Raw genomic sequence first — 19,956 nt, 5'->3', positions numbered from 1 at the left:
ATTAGATTATATTTAATTCATACCTACACCCTACCAAAAATACTACGTCCACAGTTTTTGCTAGCGATTTTTAAGTATATAAGCGCATTCAAAACTGCAGTTAATTATACTTCGTACAACTTCTCATCAGTGAAGTGACGACCTCCCAAACAGGTATAGTAATGTGAAAAAATAATTATTTAATTGTTTTTTTAAGCGTTCTAAAATATTATTTTTGGTTTATTTTGGGTCATGTGCATTGATGGGTGTTCTCACTGTGTGTGAATATTTCCTCAGCATCAACATGAACTCCGCTATCGTGCTATGTGTGGTGGCGCTGGCCGGCATGGTGCTCGCGCGCCCTGATGGTGACGGCGACAAGTACACCTCCAGGTGGGACGACGTAGACCTGGACGAGATCCTCGAGAACGACCATCTGTTGATACCTTACATCAAGTGCTCGCTCGACGAGGGCAAGTGCGCACCCGACGCTAAGGAGCTCAAGGGTGAGTCAGTCTCGAGGGAAACTAAATAATTTTGAGCAAGTTTGCATAAACTTGTTACGTGTCCTTCAGAGATTCTTCCAGGCTGTATTACCTTAGATTTAGAAAATCGAATATTAGAACTGTGTATTTTTATGAATTTGCAATATTATAAAGATTGAGAGCACATCTAAGTTTCTTCACTTCACCAGAAGATTCTGAAATACCATTTCATTTATTAAAAGAATATGCTATTTCTGACGCCTAATTAATACAGGTTGAATTAATCAAATGAATTTCCCTTTTGCAGAACACATCCAGGAAGCTCTGGAGACTGGATGCGCCAAGTGTACTGACAAGCAGAAGGAGGGAACCCGCCGCGTCATCGCTCACCTGATCAAGAAAAAGCTGCAAGAGTGGGAGAAGCTGAAGGCCAAGTACGACCCCGAGGGCAAGTACGCGAAGAAGTATGAAAAGGAACTCGAAGAAGTGAAAAACGCGTAGTTCAAATATTACAACAGATTCAAAGTTCAAAATTATTGTGATTACTATTTGATTTTTTCAATAAAGTTTGTTAATTTTTCTTTATACATTTTGTCAATCATTTATTGAGAGTTAAGTAGGATTTCCTTCCTGTCAGTCTTATAATATCTGAGAGGAGAAATCTTTTTAAAAAACTGACACGGAATCGTATCAACGAAACCAGTGAGACATCCTGGAACATGCACGGCAGTCAGCTACTAGGTTTAAGGTCTACCTATTGCTAGTCATTTAGTCTAACCCTGGTGACTCGCTAACTGACAAGACCCAATTCTGTCTGTAACAGAGAGAAACAAAAATTTGAATTCTCTGATGATGCAATTTTGAGAGCTGGAGTGGCGTTTGCACCCGTGTTATAAAAGAAATCAACAAGCGATGATATATTATAATTGTAGAAAAAACATGCAAGAATCCAAGCATTTTACCTAATGAACACATTTGAATGTGGTGTGTGTGGTATATTATGAATGGAAAAGTATGGAAGGAGAAAACATGCTGCGCCGGGCCCAAATAAAATTGGGATAAGGGCAGGAGGATGATAATGATGATGAACACATTTGAATTAGGGCCAGTTCTACATTGACATTATAAGTTACATGTATATTGTATATACCTGTACCCTGTGTACAGATTGAAAGAAGATTGATTGAAGATAGCCAACCGAAGCCCTCATCCAAGCGAGCTGGAGTATCCATGGCTCCATAAGTTCCCACTTGGCCTTCACGCTTTATCCTTATATCCCATAGACTTTAATAAACAATAAGCTTTCTTCGATGATGAGATGCCCTGTTCAGTTTTTTGTAAACCACTCAGAAAGGCAGCCTCCGGTAATTTTTTATATTGTAGTCAGACCCAGCGTGGTCTTATTTGTGCTAACTGTAAAATTGCAATTTAGAATTGCGAAGGCGTTTAGGGGTGAGGTAGTTTGCCGACGCGATATGGCTAAGGCAAGGCCGCAGGAACTCAAAGCCTTGGTGGTAAGTTACTACAATATTTCATTACCGTTGAACCTATCTTTGAAGATCACTTAATGTGGCCGTAGTTGCCTACATTTTAAAATGTACTGAGATAAAAAATAAGGGCTCAAAGAAATATTTGTTGACGACAAATATTATTATTTTAGAAGTTTACCGCCTAAATGCAACCTACGAATTGAGATGTAAAAAAAATAACTACGATGCGGAGATGTATTTAGAGATGTATTAGAGTATAAGATAAATAGTGGCTAAAATAGGATGATTCAGAGGCACATTACTTGCGGATTATACAGTATCTTAAAAGGCAATGTTGGTTTTTTACAGGCGAATAATGTTATTAAAGGGATGCCTAGTAAGGATGAAATAGTAGCAATTTGCAAAATGTGTTCCACAGTCAGTTTGCAAAATGACAAATTTTTTGTGCAATCTGATGAACAAAAAAATTCGTATTTTGAATTCCAAAAAGACAGAAAAATAATGATAAACTGGTTTGGTGGTTCGGTCTGGAAGTCGGTGTCTAGAGGATGCGGCTATGTTAATTTCGCCACCGACTTCTAGGCACAATTTTAATTTTCGAGAGTTTCCGTTCCTTTCTCAAGGTTTCCATCATCAGATCATGAAACTGATGATAATGGGACCATTTAGGAAGTACCCTTTCAAAGAAAACAATAATTGTTCAAAGCGACGGAGATATGCGCGAACAAACCGAAAAAAATCGAACGTCCGAGTTGGGAACTCATTTTTGGGAAAGTCGGTTAAAAACACGTGATCACATTTTATAACTACCCATATACATAGGTATTGATAATAGTATAGGTATTTTGACGTGTGGACCAATCTCAATTCCTAGTAAGGCTTGGAGACAGTTCGTAAATCCATTGCCATACCATATCGAGATCCATTAAAACTCATTTTATTATAGCTACTCTGCTCATAGCTGTTTTTGAAATTAATACATTCAGATATCTAATGGTGTATAAGTATTATTTTGGTTATATAACTAGCTGTCTTCCCGCGGTTTCACCCGCGCTGCGGGGAACTCCTTCCCGTGTACATATAGCTTCCCAACAGCGAATTTTTCAAATTGTTACAGCAGTTTCGGAACCTTTAGAATACAAACAAACAAAAAAATATGTTCTTTCTTTATTTAGGATAGAACAGGGATGGCGAACAAATTGAATTGAAATTATGTACCATAACGGCGTACTATTAAATGTTGCTCGTGGATTCAATCGGATCACATATTAACTACTTCCCATATTCAGAATAGAGCCAACTTTATTTAGAGATCTGAGCATTAATGTTAAAATATTGTATGAAATTAAGCGAATAAAAAACACGTCCCTTCTTGATAATCTTTTACTTTCTCTGTTAACTATTTGCCATAAAGGAACCCCTCTATTTAAGGATTGTGTTTTTTATTTAATTTGGCACGTAAGTCAATAGAGATTCGCTATCCCTGTTATAGAAGTTTAGATTAGAAATCAATGAAAATGTAATTGACACTGCTTAGTGATAAAAATCGTAATACAAATGACGTATGAGGTCCTATTAATCGTTTAAGAGTTTTAAGAGTATACCAGGAATGTTAAGTGATTCCTGGTATACTCATTAAAGGGCCCCTAAAGTTTGTACCTTCCTTAATGAGCCGCCGCTGCTAGGCACAAAAATCACACAACATATCATATCATCATATTTTAAATAATTAGAATCTGTTGACTTATAATTAAATTAAATTCAAGTTCAAACGAATTGAACTGAAATTGTTGGCTTTGTTTGAAAACGTCTCAACATTTTCGTACCTGAAAACAAACAATCAAAATATTATGATTAGATTATAATTCATGCACCAAAAAAATACTACGTCCCTACTTTTTGCCTACAATTTGTACGTATAAAAGTGCAGGCAAAACTGCACTTTAGTTATACATCGTTCAACATTTGATCAGTGAAGTGAGGGCTTCCCAAACAAACAGGTACCTACAGTAATTTGAAAAATTAATTGCACTTTGTTATTCAATAACTTTAAATGTTTGAAAACGGTGTTCTAAAATAATATTATACTACTTGAAAGGTACGTGTTCTCACTGTGTGCGAAAATTTCCGCAGCATCAACATGAACTCTGCTATCGTGCTATGTGTGGTGGCGCTGGCCGGCATGGTGCTCGCGCGTCCTGATGGTGACGGCGACAAGTACACCTCCAGGTGGGACGACGTAGACCTGGACGAGATCCTCGAGAACGACCATCTGTTGATACCTTACATCAAGTGCTCGCTCGACGAGGGCAAGTGCGCGCCCGACGCTAAGGAGCTCAAGGGTGAGTCAGTGGGGTAGTTTTGCTCTCAAGGGAAACTAAATAATTTTGGGCAAGTTTGCATAAACTTGTTACGTGTCTTATAGAGATCCTCTTCGTGGGCTGTACTATCGTCCATTTTGAAAATCTAATATTATAAATATTTATTTTTATGAATGTACAGTATTATAAAGATTGACAGCACATTTTAGGTTTTACATTTCACCAGAAGATTAATTGCATTGAGATTCTGAAACACCATTTCGTATATTAACAGAATATGCTATTTCTGACGCCAAATTGATACAAGTTGTTGATTAGATGAATTTCCCTTTTGCAGAACACATCCAGGAAGCTCTGGAGACTGGGTGCGCCAAGTGCACTGACAAGCAGAAGGAGGGAACCCGCCGCGTCATCGCTCACCTGATCAAGAAAAAGCTGCAAGAGTGGGAGAAGCTGAAGGCCAAGTACGACCCCGAGGGCAAGTACGCGAAGAAGTATGAAAAGGAGCTCGAAGAAGTGAAAAACGCGTAGTGCAATTATTACAAGCGATTCAAAGTTCAAAATTGTGATTACCATTTGATTTTTTTCAATAAAGTTTGTTAATTTTCCTTTATACATTTTGTCAATCATTTATTGAGAGTTAAGTAGGATTCCCTTCCTGTCAGTCTTATAATATCTGAGAGAAGAAATCTTTATAAAAGATTACACGGAATCGTATCAACGAAACCAGCGAGACATCCTGGAATATGCACAGCAGTTAGCTACTAGGTTAAAGGACTGGCTATCGCTAGTCATTTAGTGTAACCCTGTTAGCGAGTCGCCATATCTTTCTTTGCCAATCGATTCTAATCTATTGTATTAATACCCGGGAGGGAAGGGTCGCTGCGTCACATTGAATCTCATTGGTAGGAGCGGTCCGTGATAAAGGTTGTGCTAAAAAAGCCTATAAGGTATTCCACAGCACATATTTACAATGAGACGAACTTGTTAAGTATTTGCCGCCTTTACATAAAAGCCGCTGACTATCTACACACATTGTCTTGTGACTGTGTACACATTTAACATTGCTGTCAAATAGGATATGTAGAATCCTGGTACCCACAGTTAATACTTCCTTTGCACAAAGATTTTATAATTTTTTATTTCCTTGTCTATACAACAAAATCTGTAAAATTTGTAAAGGAGAACCAGCGATTTGAGCTACCTCTCCTGAAGCATTAAGTGATACAGCAATAATTATAGAAAGCTATTTTTTTGTTGAGTACTTCTTGTATTGGTGCTACTGTAATTTGTTAGTATTACGGGAGTTAGAACGTGTTAATTGAAATAAAAATACAAAGTCATTTACTTATTTTACTATTTAATTATTTTTACAATTAAAATTAAAAACAATTCGAGTAAAAAACCTACATATCCTATCTAATCCAAGGTAATTTATTCAAAGTCGGCTGAAAATCAGCACTTTTTGAACGTCAACTTTACAAAAGGCAGCCCCCAAAACGCCCGCCCTTCACCACTTCCTATGTGTTTTTACTGCGATTCTATAAAACTCGATCAACAACTCGCATTTCACTTCGATTCGTAATGTCATTTCATACTTTAGGGGAGGTAGGGGAGGGATGGGCACTTTTTCACAATTTATTGCATAAAAAATCAGATTTTACAGATCATTATCAACTTTTATTGCCATTTCTTATATTCGGCTAGATATAATGAAAGTGCTTTCCTAAAAATTACAATCAGTTTCAACATTACGAGATATTTAAACGGTTTTATTTAGCTCACCCCGTTTGTTTTATTATTTATTCTTGGATCAAATTTAGTAATTCAAATTTCACCCTCTTCCTGTCAACCGATTGGTCTGAAATTTTGTATACACCTTTAATTAAATCCAATATGGCCGCCGGCACAAAATGGCACAGCCCCCTCAATATGGGTATCAAATGAAAGGGCTACACAAGTAGAATACTGTCAGCAACCCCAGCGAGGCGCAACAGGGCCAAGGCCTGCCTGCACGTCGATTCTATAAAATTCGAACAACAACTCGCATTTCACTTCGCTATTCACTCTCACTTCGCATTCGATTCAGAACGACCTTGATTTTGCATTCTGTAAACATCACCTAATCACTTGCGAAGTGAAGTGAGCTCGACATCGACCAATGCTGTGCTAGTGACTTATTCCCCACTCGACAAAATGTCAACCGAGATTAATCAGTTTTTAATTTTATCAGTTTTGACACAGAATTTTAGCTAAATATGATGTTTTAGTTATAATTTGTTATTGTAAGGAATTTGAGGCAGCTTTTAAGTATAAAATAAACAGAAATCTCTAAATTCGTGCTGTGAATATAATCTATGCTTACCCTACGAAAAAAAATACTGACAGCGCCAATACCATTATTAATCTGTGGACAATATTTTCTTCTCTTCTGTCATAGAGGAAAGTAATATATCGGGTATCTTCTGTCTTCATATTGTGTTTAAGCTTGTTTGTTTTCGCCGGTTTTCGCCGTAATTGTGATAAAATCATGAAGTAATTTTATATTTCTTGTTATAAAGTTAAAAATAATATTAATTAAAGAAGTGTTTATTTTATTAATCCAACAATAATTTCAGTCCAAATGAGAGGTCGTCTCACCCTTTGTCGGCTCAGGTTGAAACTCTGGTTGAGTTTATGGAGCAAAACCCTGGCCTGGCGAAGGGTTTCGTGAGAACGCAAAATGCCAGAGAGCGAAGTCGAAGCCAGTGGGAGGAATAAGCCGTGCGCTTAAATAGTATAGGTGGCACCATCAAAACCCACAAACAGTGGACCAAGGAAACAAGATTCTATAAAGGATTTTTCGCGCAGATTTATAACCTCACAAATTTTCACTGACGAAGAAGAGCAAAAATTTACAAATTATACATTACATGGTATGTCCAAGCCTCCCTACCATAGGGAGCATTGGACACTTTTGACTTAGTTTATGAAAAAAAAATCGGTAAAAAAACTTTTAAGTTAAACGGTTTTATCTTATGTGCACTGAAAACTAGAAAATAAAAAATAGTTACTTACCTGTCAATCTACGTAGGTGGTCCCGGTCATATTAGACTAAAATAAAAACGTGGGGCCCATTAACTATTGCTGTAGTACTCTCTTCTAAAGGTATAATAGGTGTGGATTGCATCGACTTACTATAATTGTAACTGGAGATTTTGACAATCAATAATTAATAATAGAAAATACACATACCTTTCATTAGTTTTCTCTTTATAACGATCCGAAACCGCAACAAAATATTTAAGTACTTTTACGAGTGTTTGTTCTTGACAACTCACAGAAATGACAGATAGTCTATGGATGAACACCGTTACCAGTCGGTAACGTAAACTACCCAATAAAACAAAACTATGATCAGAAATCAGAATAAAAGGACCCCCTTTATTCTGATTTGATCATGTCTCCCAACTGCCCATCTCTCCCTACCTCCCTATAGATAGACAGATTTTGACAGATCTGTCAAAATCTCGACTTTAATTTAGTTCAACTTGTCAACACGCTCGATAGTGTAGCGCTAGTGTAGTTTGACAATGTCAATCACGAAACTTTAAGGTACAATTCCGTGGGTCGCGATTGTCGCAGCCGCGCGCGACAAAAGTCAACCTATGAAAATGTATGGCACCGCTGCCGAGGGCCGCGACAGTCGCGCGCGGACGACGAATTTCGTGAGCCGCTCGCGGCCGTACGCTTCTCAACATGGTCTAGCGCTTAATAACATCTATAGAATTTTAGTAAAACCAGAATTAAATTGTTGACAATGCCGCGAGCAGCTTACGAAATTCGTCGGCCGCGCGCGACTGTCACGGGCCTCGGCAACGGTGCCATACATTTTCATAGGTTGACTATTGTCGCGTCCACGGAATTCTACCTTTAGATCGAAGTCGAAGTGAGAGTGATGTCGAAGTGAGTTGTGATATTTTATAGAATCGACATGCTGGGAAGAAGAAGTGGTGGAACAAACTCCCCAGCAACACAATTCTGTCTGTATGGTTTGAAGAACCGAATACAAAATATTAAAAATATCATTCAAAATTGAATACATTTTGTATAAAAAAGCAAGTTTTGTAATCATGTTGGTTAGTACACACCTTACCCATACCTATTACTCAAGCAGCTACAAAAAAGAAATGAGTTTAAAAAAAGACAACATAATGCCTCCATTCAGTCCCAATCTCCAATCTGCTCTAAGTAAGGGTCGTGGGGTCCGAATGCGCACACCCTATTTAAAGGTCTGTCTAGGCGGCTGGTTGACGCTTCTCGTGACCAAAAGGCTGGCTATTACCTCGGATAAAGGATCAGCATGGCCATCCAACGAGGTAATGCTGCCAGCCTCTTGGGTACGCTCCCAGTTGACAGCGATGGGGATGAATTTTTTGACGCCTTTTAGATATAGTGTTTTTTTTTATTGTTTTACTAGGATAGTTTTTTTTGTGTTGTAAATATCTATGCATATAACTATGTAAATAAACAAAATTCCTATTACAGTAATAATGTATTGACAACCAGTGGAAGAATATTAATAAGAAAAGTTGAATTTGGACTAGTGAAATGGGGTTATGGAAGACAGTAGACATGCTTGTCTGTTGAAAAAATTCATCAAGTACAGAGCTGAAAAAAGTAATATTGATTACCTTGAAACAAGTAAAGCAAAAGTACTCTTATATACTCCTCTTATTAATTTCTCTTATGTACTCTCTTACGTACTCTCTGATGTACTCTCTTATGTACTCCTCTTATGTACTCTCTGATGTACTCTCTTTTGTACTCCTCTTATGTACTCTCTTATGTACTCTCTTATGTACTCCCTTATGCACTCTCTTTTGTACTCCTCTTTTGTATTCTTCCCGTGTAATCCTCTTATTTAGTTCTTTTACGTACTCCCTTATAAACTCCTTTCAATACTAGAAACAGACATAAATTAACCGCATCCAAGTATCGGTAATCGATTCTTATTTCTTTATTCTCGTATCGATTATTTCATAAATAGTTCTATAGTTTCTTATGAACTGCCTCGTTGGTCTAGTGGTCGCAACCGCGGCTGCTGTGCCCGAGGTCGCGGGTGCGATTCCCGAGTCGGGCCGAAATCGCTTTGTGGGTTTTCTCAAACTTTCACAAAGCAGTCCGTAGTCTGGAAGTTGGTGATTGATTCACCCGTGCATTGGAGACCACGTAAATGTCGGTCCTGCGCCTTATCTCTTTCTGGTCGTGTCGGATTGCCGTCCCATAGGGCTATGAGAGGGAAGGAATAGGGAGTGCACTTGTGTCTGCGCAAGTGCTCTTGCACTATAATATATCCTGCGCAGCTAGCTGATCTCCTTATATGCCATTATTATGAACTCTCTTTTGTACTCTCTTTATTTTTATCTGCTCTTCTTAAAACTTAGGGGTTGATGGAAGATTATTTCAAGGCAACTAAAAGCTATTACTAGGCATTAAAATCACGCTTGACAGCATAAAAATCATTTGACGAAATTAGTAAATCTTCTGGGCACGTTTCCGGAGGACAGTGATGCGGAGGAATACTTCGACGCCTGATCGATGCTCTTTTATATTATGTTTTATGTTTATATACAACATGTAACTTAATTAACGCACATCCTGAAATTAGTTTGTTCAGAATCGTTTACTGAATCGATTTATATCATTTTTAATATAGGTAATTTTTTATCCCAAAAATAATTAAAACTACGGAAATTATTGTCATATTAACCCTGTACAGTCAAAACAAATTCAAAAGACCGTAACTCAAAGTAATAAGACTTCGTGTATTGTCGGCTTTTTCCGTAGTTTCGTTATGTTGTGTCGAGTCGAGCGGCGCGCGGCGCGATATTTGCGTGCGCAGTAGTATGACCAAAAAGTTCTCCAAGAATTGGTATAACCAATTTAGTAAATAACAATGCATATACATGTTAAATTAAAAATTCAGTGTATGTATTATGATTATAACATAATATTCTAATTGGGGTGTTTGAGGGTGCGCGTTAATTACTTTACATGTTGTATATTTTGTATATAGTATTTTATTTTTAGTTTTTTATAAAGATAAGTAGTTTAAATTTGTATATATGTTTAGTGTGTACATTAATAATTAAACGAAATTAGTATGTATTCACATTCGACTATAATTAAATTAGACTTAAAATAAACTGACTGCTGGTTTCAATTGCTTGAAAACTACTAAAAATGTATCCGTGTAAAATACATTTCCGTGCCTGAAAACAAACAAAGTATTATGATTAGATTATAATTCATACATCAAAAAAATACTACGTCCCTGGTTTTTGCTAATAATTTTTACGTATATAAACGCAGGCAAAATTGCAGTTAGCTATACATTGTTCAACTTCTCATCAGTGAAGTGAAGACCTCCCAAACAAACAGGTATAAGAATTTGAAAAAATAATTAATTAAAAATAAAATAATTTTGTTGTTTAAAGAAATTATTTTTTTTGCAAAATGTAATCTGAAATAATATTTTTGGGTCATGTAAGTTGAAAGCTATGACGTGCTCTCACTGTGTGCGAATATTTCCGCAGCATCAACATGAACTCTGCTATCGTGCTATGTGTGGTGGCGCTGGCCGGCATGGTGCTCGCGCGCCCTGATGGTGACGGCGACAAGTACACCTCCAAGTGGGACAACATAGACCTGGACGAGATCCTCGGCAATGACCGCCTGCTGGTGCCTTACATCAAGTGCGCGCTCGACGAGGGCAAGTGCGCTCCCGACGCTAAAGAACTCAAGGGTGAGTCGATCAGTGTAATTTGGTTCCCGAATGATTTTGGGCGGTCTTACAAAGATCCTTTCCTTCGACTGTATTACATTTCGTTTGGATAAACGATTATTACAAATGAGTGTTTACAGTATTCACAACAAGATATGAATGGAGCAAAGCACAATTTAGGTTATACAGGTTGTTAACTGAACTTCCTTCTTGCAGAACATATCCTGGAAGCTCTCGAGACTGGATGCGACAAGTGTACTGACAAGCAGAAAGAGGGAACCCACCGCGTCATCGCTCACCTGATCAAATATAAGCTTGAGGAGTGGGAGAAGCTGAGGGCCAAGTACGACCCCGAGGGCAAGTACGCAAAGAAGTACGAGAAAGAGCTCGAAGAATTGAAAAAAGCGTAGTGCAACTATTACAAGATTATTGTAAATTCTGATGTAAAATATTTTTTTGCAATAAAGTTTGTTATTTTTCTTTACTAATTTTGTCTATCATTTATTGATTGGGAGTTGAGTTGGATTCTCTTCTGCCCCTTCTCATTAGATAACATTTGAAAGAGGAAATCCATACAATTGACTGATGGAATCATAGCAACGAAATCAGGTGGCCATCCTGGAACATGCTCAAAATATCGACGGACCATCAATGGAAAGCCTTTTTTATTGTACGGCGATTGCTACGGTCTGTCTACTCTTATATCGCCCTTATATCATAAAACAAAATTAATGAATTACATGTTTGAGCCGTTTGGGGTTGAAACCTTGGCCCAAGTGCTCACAGACTTTATCGCGAAATATCCAAGCGATTAGTGGAGTCCACTTGTGACAAAAAGGCTGACCTATAGATACTTCAGCCAAAGGATATGCATTGCCATCCAGCGTCGCAATGCAGCCAGCCTTTTGGGCACGATCCCCGCTGACAGCGATGCGGATGAATATTTTGATACTTAGTTTTAATTTTTCCCCATATTTTTATTTTGTTAAAGTAATTATAATTGTAAAATTCTAGTTTGAAAGAGTATCATAAAGTAAATAAAACAAAATAAAACTAGAGATGATATAATTGTAGCACGAATAATTGCGCACCCAAGCATATAAATATAAGATTAATCAACGCATATGAATGTGTATGTTGTTGCTAAGGCCAGTTCTGCATTGACGTCACAAGCAACCTGTATGCCTAGGTATCTGTACCAGAGTACAGAGGTCCTGAATGAATAAAATTCAATTTCATACTTAAAATATACATGTACATAACTACATGTACCTAGTTCTAATTAGCATTTCAACTATACTTACAAATTTTTTGACATAAAAAGTTGACATATTAGAAGTAGGTGTAGGAATAATATGGAGTCCAAATGTTGACGATGCTACACAACATGACCCGGAGGGTATGTTAAGACGGCCTATGATAGTTACATTAGCATTTTTATTGAGAGTTACTCTAGTAGAGGTCACAAATCCTGGTGCCAGAAAAATGTAGCCAATAAAAATAAATGAACAAAGATTGAGATGCTGTAGGGATCAATAGACTCTACCAGGATCCCTGCTCTTGTAATGACGTCAATACGACTGGTTACACATACAGTTTATAACCTGATCGTCTATGAACATAAATGCTAGGTATAGATGAACCTAAACCAACTATTATAAAATGTGATTGAATTATTATACAGAATGATCTAAAAGCTTACCCAGTTCCACAAAGTTGTTATGTTTTCTGTACAAAATTTTGACTAAATATCATTGAAGTTGTTTGATGCCAAATCCTGAGTATGCCAAAAATGTCTTAGATTAGCTAGGTAAAGCAATGCAGGTACATAGCAATAAGACATGGACCAAATAAAAAATAAAACAATAGGTAGTCACAAGAATATTATACCATCATAAAAGCTTTTTAAAAAATAGATCATGGCCAAATTACTATGCGTTTAATTCCTTTTACTTTTTGACAATATTCCATTGATACAAAATATTAGTCTAAGATAAAACTCCATTCATGAAACAACAAATAGACCACCTCAATTATCTAGTCAGTCACCTCAAATGAAAATAATCGTAAGATGAATCCGCGGGTCTATAATTAGAACTTACGCTGGATACGCATGACATTTTTTTCTCAGTTTAAAGTATATAAGTGCATGCAAAGTTGCAGTCACTTGTAGATCGCACGCACTTTTCGCTGAAGGGACATCTCGCCAGCAAACAGGTACATATTTTTACTAATTTAAACGTTCACTCTAGGACCAGATTAAATATACTACCTCTGAACCGGTGTGCTCCAAGGTCTTGGTGAGTTTTTGAATGGCTCCGCGGAATAGTTTGGAAGATCGCGAAAGGTGCCAGAAAGATGGAGGGGTCCTGTAACCAGACGAAGGGCATCGTCATAAAATGATTGAGGAAGATTATTTTAAATCCTACTATCCTTAGGGACATAATAAGAAACTATTCATTGCATATGTCATATTTTTAATCCTGTATTATTTCGCAGCTTCAACATGAACTCCTTGATCGTATTCTGCGTGTTGTCTCTGGCCGCTTTGACCATCGCGCGTCCTGACGGCGCCACATACACCGACAAGTATGACAATGTAGACCTGGATGAGGTACTCTCCAACCGTCGGCTGTTAGTGCCTTATGTTCACTGCTTGCTCGAACAGGGCAAGTGTGCTCCCGACGCCAAGGAGCTCAAAGGTATGTAGCGTTTTTGCGTTTGTGATCAAGTGATGTAGTGTGTAGGTAGGTTCGTGTTTACATGTTGTTTTAAATGGCTTAACTTCTTAATGATATTAAAATCAGAAATAGGAAATTCCTCAGATTAAGTATGTATTGGAAGATGCCCAAAAAACCCAGAGACGATCAAAATAGTTGATGTATAGTTAAGTAGACCAAAACATAGGAGTGATTGTTTTAGTGAAGACATTAATATGGTATTTTGGAGGCAGTATGCCTGCTGCTGCTAAATATAAGCAGTGTTAATCGAAACTTTTTTAGGCATTTTCGTTTTCAATTAATATGGTTTCAAGTGGTTTAATGGAGGCTGTTTGCGTAAATATACTCTTCCGTAAAACAAACTCTTTTTTGTTTTGTTTCCCACACTTGACATTGAGACAAACCAGCCTACCTCTATCATAATTATTTTTTTAAGTACAAAAACATATTTTTGTAGTAATCGTTGTGTTGATCCTTTTCTTTTATAGTCATAAAATATATTCTTTATATTATTTTGTATATCTTGACGAGACCACGCTACCATAGTCTGCCGGATTTTCGGAAGGCGAACGTGGTCTAAACCAACATACTGAAGCCCTTTTGAGCCAACTAATGAAATGGTGAACTTTATATTATTATTTTATCTACAGAACACATCAGGGAAGCTCTTGAGAACGCTTGCGGCAAATGTACTAACGCCCAACAGAGTGGAACCCGCCGCGTCATCGGACACCTGATCAACAAGGAGCCAGAGTTCTGGAAGCAGCTGAACGCCAAGTACGACCCCAACAACAAGTACACGAAGAAGTACGAGAAGGAACTCAAGGAAGTTCAAGAAGAACACCATTAGACAATCGTAACAACTGAAGATAAATTGTGATGCCGATGTGTTTCGCACGATGTCAAGTTTTGTAATAAAAAAGTTCTCAAATATGTACGTGTCACGTAATTTGGGAACATGATCAATATTTTGCAGTTTGATTTATCTACTCTCTTGTAGTCAGGTTTCCAAATATTTAGAAGTCTCATAAGGCACAGAATAAAAAGCTCGTAATAGGAAATAAAAATACGTATATAAAAATAGGAACACAACTCTCAAGGTACATAAGAAGTTTAGTAGTGTTTAAACTGGGAAATACTTAGGATAAATAAGTATTTTTGGAATAAAACTTTAAGCTCCACAAAAGAGTATAATTCACAAAATCCAATGAAACCCATTCAAGATACATAAGCTTTTAGTAACTTTCTAAATACTGAAAAGTTGTCGAGATGCTTCGTCAAATATCATTAATGTTCAACGACACCGCGATAATACGTAATTTTCCTCACTGAACTAAACTGATAACAATCATGAGGTGTTATGATTAGTCATTCGTACACAGAATACGCACAATGTTTTTGCCTCACAAGTCTAACGTATATAAGTGCACGCATCGCTGCAGCCTGTTGTAGATCGCTCACAGTCTAATCACTGAAGTAACGTCTCTCAAACAAACAGGTATTATAATTATTTGGTACACAATTTGTAATTTCATATTTTTTTTGTATAACCTTACTAAATATCAAAGCTGAAGAGTCTATTTGTTCGCTTGAGTGAGCTGATCTCAGGAGTTAAGGAAGCAGTCAGGGGCTCGGATAAAACTACTGGCGGAGGCTAAATGTCAAAAATGTCTAGGTCCAGTTGAAAACCAGCGTCAGACACTAGCTGTCTGGCATAATGCTGAACTGGACCTATTTGACGCAACCTTTTCTTCTTTTATTTTGTTTTTTTTTTTGTTTTTTCTATGTGTATGTATGGTTTGTGTCAATAAATAAGTTTTCTTTCTTTCTTTCTTTCAAAAATGTTGTTTATTTATTCCATGGTTTAAACCGGCACAGAGAGTATAAAAGTGCAAGTTGACTCACAGTGTTCATCTGTTTCCGCAGCATCAACATGAACTCTGCTATCGTACTATGCGTGGTGGCGCTGGCCGGCATGGTGCTCGCGCGCCCTGATGACACCTACACCACTAAGTACGACAACGTAGACCTGGACGAGATCCTCGGCAATGACCGTCTGCTGGTGCCTTACATCAAGTGCACGCTTGACGAGGGCAAGTGCGCGCCCGACGCTAAGGAACTCAAGGGTGAGTCAATTATGTAATCGCCTAAAAGTGAAAATAACCCAAGGACATGTCGAAAAAGGCGTGTTGCCAAAAAGTTCTTTAATAAAGATCTTTCAGAGATTCTTTCTCAATAAGCATTTGTACATACATAAACATGAGATTTTAGTCTCACACCAGCCAGATAAGTTCTTATACATATATTTATAGAATACATACGTTTAAGAACAGTTTGTTAACCGACGTCACTTCTTACAGAACACATCAGGGAAGCCTTGGAGAACGGTTGCGCCAAGTGTACTGACAAGCAGAAGGAGGGAACCCGCCGCGTCATCGCTCACCTGATCAAGCACAAGCTCGAGGAGTGGGAGAAGCTGAAGGCCAAGTACGACCCCGAGGGCAAGTACACGCACAAGTACGAGAAGGAGCTCGAAGAAGTCAAAAACGCCTAGTTCTACTGTGATATGATGTGATATTGTTAATAAAACGTTGTAATTTTCGAAAAAGGTTGAAGTTTTGAAATTTCAATTTCCGTAATATAGGATAGGTACCCCGAGAGGACGCATGCAAAGCCAGCGAGATGTCGTGAGGTGAATCAGGATATTAAACTTTCCTCAATGACCGAAATAGCATGTTGTTTAATACACGTATGCATATAAATAAAATAGAGCATTATACTTAACCTGTGATATTGAATACTGGAGCATTTTTTACAGTATAAATATTCGAATACCTAGTGTAACTACTTCTTACAATTGTTTAAAAAACCTGTTCTATATTATTTTACTTGTCTGGAAATTCTTCCAAGGCGATATTGTTGTTTGTATGTTTAGTTGTCAAATCAAGCATTAAATCTATATAAATAAAAATGAATTGTTGCTCGTTAGTCTGATTAAAACTCGAGAACGGCTGGGCCGATTGAGCTGATTTTGATTTTAAAATGTTTGTCGTAGTCCAGGGTAGGTCTAAACGGTGTGCAAATAAGGAAAAGGCGGTACGAAGTTCGTCGGGTCAGCTAGTATGAGATAATTATTTAATGCTTGATTTGACAACTAAATCAATAAGTTATCAAAAGCTAACAATGTACTTCAACAATCAACAATTAGCTGTGAGCCATATCAAAAAAAATATTGGAATAAACACCGTGCATGTACACACACACCCCTAGTAAAACAAGGTTATTATAAAGCTTCTTTTAAGAAACTTTCACAAAGCATCTAGGAGACCAGGAGTTGGAGATTGATACACCCGTGCATCGCATACGAAAATATCGGTCATGCATCTGACCTCTCTCCTGTAGTGTCGGATTGGCGTTCCATCGGATTATGGAAGTGAAGGAATTAGGAGTGAACCTCTGTCTGCGCAAATGCTTGTGCACTATGTATATGTAATATTATGTCCTCTGCGACTGATCTTCTTGTATGAAAGCAACTGGGATTAATAATGGTGATTATTACTATAATGATAACCATCACAATAATTTAGCTGAACTACAACATTTGCCACTCTTAAGTACTAGCTACTATTTGTCTCTGAATAATTTGTAGGCAAGTATAACGAATTAAATAATACTTATGCCCATTTTCACCAACAAATACCTAAATTAAGGGATCTCCTAAGAGCATTTACGGAACACTTAATAAGAATTTCGTTTTCACCAAAGTTTAGGTATCCCGTATACATAGTTATTTATGTCGAAATTGGGAGAGCCCTTATTCTAAGTGGCACTTAGATTAAGAGATTGTTGGTGAAAATGGGCATTAAACAATAAGAAACTACTTTTTAGGGTTCCGTAGCCAAAATGGCAAAAACGGAACCCTTATAGTTTCGTCATGTCCGTCTGTCCGTCTGTCCGTCTGTCCGTCTGTCACAGCCGATTTACTCGGAAACTATAAGTACTACAGTGATGAAATTTGATGGGAATATGTGTTGTATGAACCGCTACAAAAATATGACACTAAATAGTAAAAAAAAGAATTGGGGGTGGGGCCCCCCATACATGTAACTGAGGGATGAAATTTTTTTTTTCGATGTACATACCCGTGTGGGGTATCAATGGAAAGGTCTTTTAAAATGATATAAAGTTTTCTAAAAAACATTTTTCTTAAAGTGAACGGTTTTTGAGATATCAGCTCTCAAAGTCGTAAAAAGTATGTCCCCCCCCCTCTATTTTTATAACTACGGGGTATAAAATTCTAAAAAAAATAGAGGTGATGCATGCTAATTAACTCTTTCAACGATTTTTGGTTTGATCAAAGTATCTCTTATAGTTTTTGAGATAGGTTGATTTAACTGTAATTTACGGAACCCTTCGTGCACGAGTCCGACTCGCACTTGGCCGGTTTTTTAAACTATTAATTTTGCTATAAAAAATGATCCACTTTTAGATCTTGTTTTCCTCATCACAGGTCAAGTATAGAGCTCTAAAATATTGTAGTCTTTTTCGTGTATACCTGTACCTAAAAAAAGAAAAGGTGTTCCGGATGAACTAATACCATGAACAGTTTAATCAATGCTACATTTATCGTTGGCACCTTTTATTTTAATCTGATTCATTTCATGGTAATCTCAAGACAATTTAGGGAATTATACAATTTAGGGATATAACTAAAGTAAGTTCTAAATTCGGAGATTCAAAGCAAAAAATAAAATGAAGAAAACTTCAACGTTTTTCGAAAATTACAACGTTTTATTAACAGTATCACATCATATCACAGTAGAACTAGGCGTTTTTCACTTCTTCGAGCTCCTTCTCGTACTTGTGCGTGTACTTGCCCTCGGGGTCGTACTTGGCCTTCAGCTTCTCCCACTCCTCAAGCTTGTGCTTGATCAGGTGAGCGATGACGCGGCGGGTTCCCTCCTTCTGCTTGTCAGTGCACTTGGCACAACCGTTCTCCAGGGCTTCCCTGATGTGTTCTGTAAGAAAGAAGTTCTGTTAACAAACTTGTGTGACTAAAATGGGTTTCTAATATTTTAAATTTTCGGTGTAATACTCATTTGTAATCGTAAATTGGCTAAGATATGAAACAACTTTTTGCCAACACGCCTATTTAGGCGTGCACCTTAGGTTTATTTTCACTTGGGGGTGAGAGCATAGTTAGATAGATAAAACGTTTATTCAGGACAAACAAAAAGACACCACAAAGATACACAATAAAAAATAAAACAAAACAAAAAGTGGGTAGAAAGACAGACATAAAATATAAACAGAAATTAACGGCGCGGTGCAGTGTTCTAGGTTTGCACCGAGTGGGAGCCCAGCTCAGCATGTGTCAGGTCTAGTATTCTGCTCGATCCCTAGTTGACTCACCTTTGAGCTCCTTAGCGTCGGGAGCGCACTTGCCCTCGTCGAGCGTGCACTTGATGTAAGGCACCAGCAGTCGGTCATTGCCGAGGATCTCGTCCAGGTCTACGTTGTCGTACTTAGTGGTGTAGGTGTCATCAGGACGCGCGAGCACCATGCCGGCCAACGCCACCACGCACAGCACGATAGCAGAGTTCATGTTGATGCTGCGGAAACAGATGCCGTTGAGAACTGAGATACGTGGAGAACTCGAGAAACGAGATCTCTGTTTAACTTTCTGGTCCAGATTTAACTATAAAATATTTTTGTATAAAATAATTGACGACTTTAAACCGCTTTCCAAAGTTATGGATAACTTTTGCCAGCGCTCGGAAAAAAGTAAGTTTTCGAAAGTTTTAACACTGAACAATTTCCAAATAGGTTAACACAAACTTTTCAGCTATACAATATTACATAAGTTTTTTAAAAACAAAACAATGCTCTAAAGTCACCAAAATAATTACAGTACCTGTTTGTTAGAGAGACGTGACTTCAGTGATTAGACTGTGAGCGATCTACAACAGGCTGCAGCGATGCGTGCACTTATATACGTTAGACTTGTGAGGCAAAAACATTGTGCGTATTTTGTGTACGAATGACTAATCATATACACCTAATGATTCAAATCTTATCAGTTTAGTTCAGTGAGGAAAATTACATGTTCTCGCGGTGTCGTTGAACATACGTTTTCAACCATTTTCAGTACGTAAAAAGTTATTAAAAGCTCATGTTTTAGCAATGGCTTTTTTG

General features: G+C 37.6%; 4 protein-coding genes across 4 annotated transcripts; 3 read left to right on the top strand and 1 right to left on the bottom strand.

Annotated features, from left to right (window-relative positions):
- On the top strand, positions 1–1,049 carry LOC135117837 (allergen Tha p 1-like). The gene is made up of 3 exons (XM_064038151.1): positions 1–153; positions 277–485; positions 772–1,049. Exons 2-3 carry the CDS (start codon positions 284–286, stop codon positions 963–965), a joined length of 396 nt encoding a protein of 131 aa, XP_063894221.1. The 5' UTR covers positions 1–153; positions 277–283; the 3' UTR covers positions 966–1,049.
- Positions 1,050–3,905: 2,856 nt separating this feature from the next.
- LOC110376344 (uncharacterized) lies at positions 3,906–11,451 on the top strand. Its single transcript, XM_064038254.1, has 5 exons — positions 3,906–3,954; positions 4,088–4,296; positions 4,613–4,805; positions 10,854–11,062; positions 11,258–11,451. Exons 2-5 carry the CDS (start codon positions 4,095–4,097, stop codon positions 11,449–11,451), a joined length of 798 nt encoding a protein of 265 aa, XP_063894324.1. The 5' UTR covers positions 3,906–3,954; positions 4,088–4,094.
- A 1,751-nt stretch (positions 11,452–13,202) lies between these two features.
- LOC110376357 (uncharacterized) lies at positions 13,203–16,315 on the top strand. Its single transcript, XM_049845147.2, has 5 exons — positions 13,203–13,258; positions 13,541–13,743; positions 14,412–14,610; positions 15,688–15,887; positions 16,122–16,315. Exons 2-5 carry the CDS (start codon positions 13,548–13,550, stop codon positions 16,313–16,315), a joined length of 789 nt encoding a protein of 262 aa, XP_049701104.2. The 5' UTR covers positions 13,203–13,258; positions 13,541–13,547.
- A 2,216-nt stretch (positions 16,316–18,531) lies between these two features.
- LOC135116548 (allergen Tha p 1-like) lies at positions 18,532–19,795 on the bottom strand. The gene is made up of 3 exons (XM_049845155.2): positions 19,676–19,795; positions 19,174–19,373; positions 18,532–18,779 (listed from the first exon to the last, which is right to left on the bottom strand). Exons 2-3 carry the CDS (start codon positions 19,364–19,366, stop codon positions 18,586–18,588), a joined length of 387 nt encoding a protein of 128 aa, XP_049701112.1. The 5' UTR covers positions 19,367–19,373; positions 19,676–19,795; the 3' UTR covers positions 18,532–18,585.
- Between the last annotated feature and the right edge of the window lie 161 nt (positions 19,796–19,956).

The sequence above is a fragment of the Helicoverpa armigera genome, chromosome 15 (genome assembly GCF_030705265.1).
Source record: "Helicoverpa armigera isolate CAAS_96S chromosome 15, ASM3070526v1, whole genome shotgun sequence".
In the NCBI taxonomy this organism is placed as follows: Eukaryota; Metazoa; Arthropoda; class Insecta; order Lepidoptera; family Noctuidae; genus Helicoverpa; species Helicoverpa armigera.
Note: the sequence above shows the minus strand (reverse complement) of the source record. Positions and strands in the feature narration are given on the sequence as shown.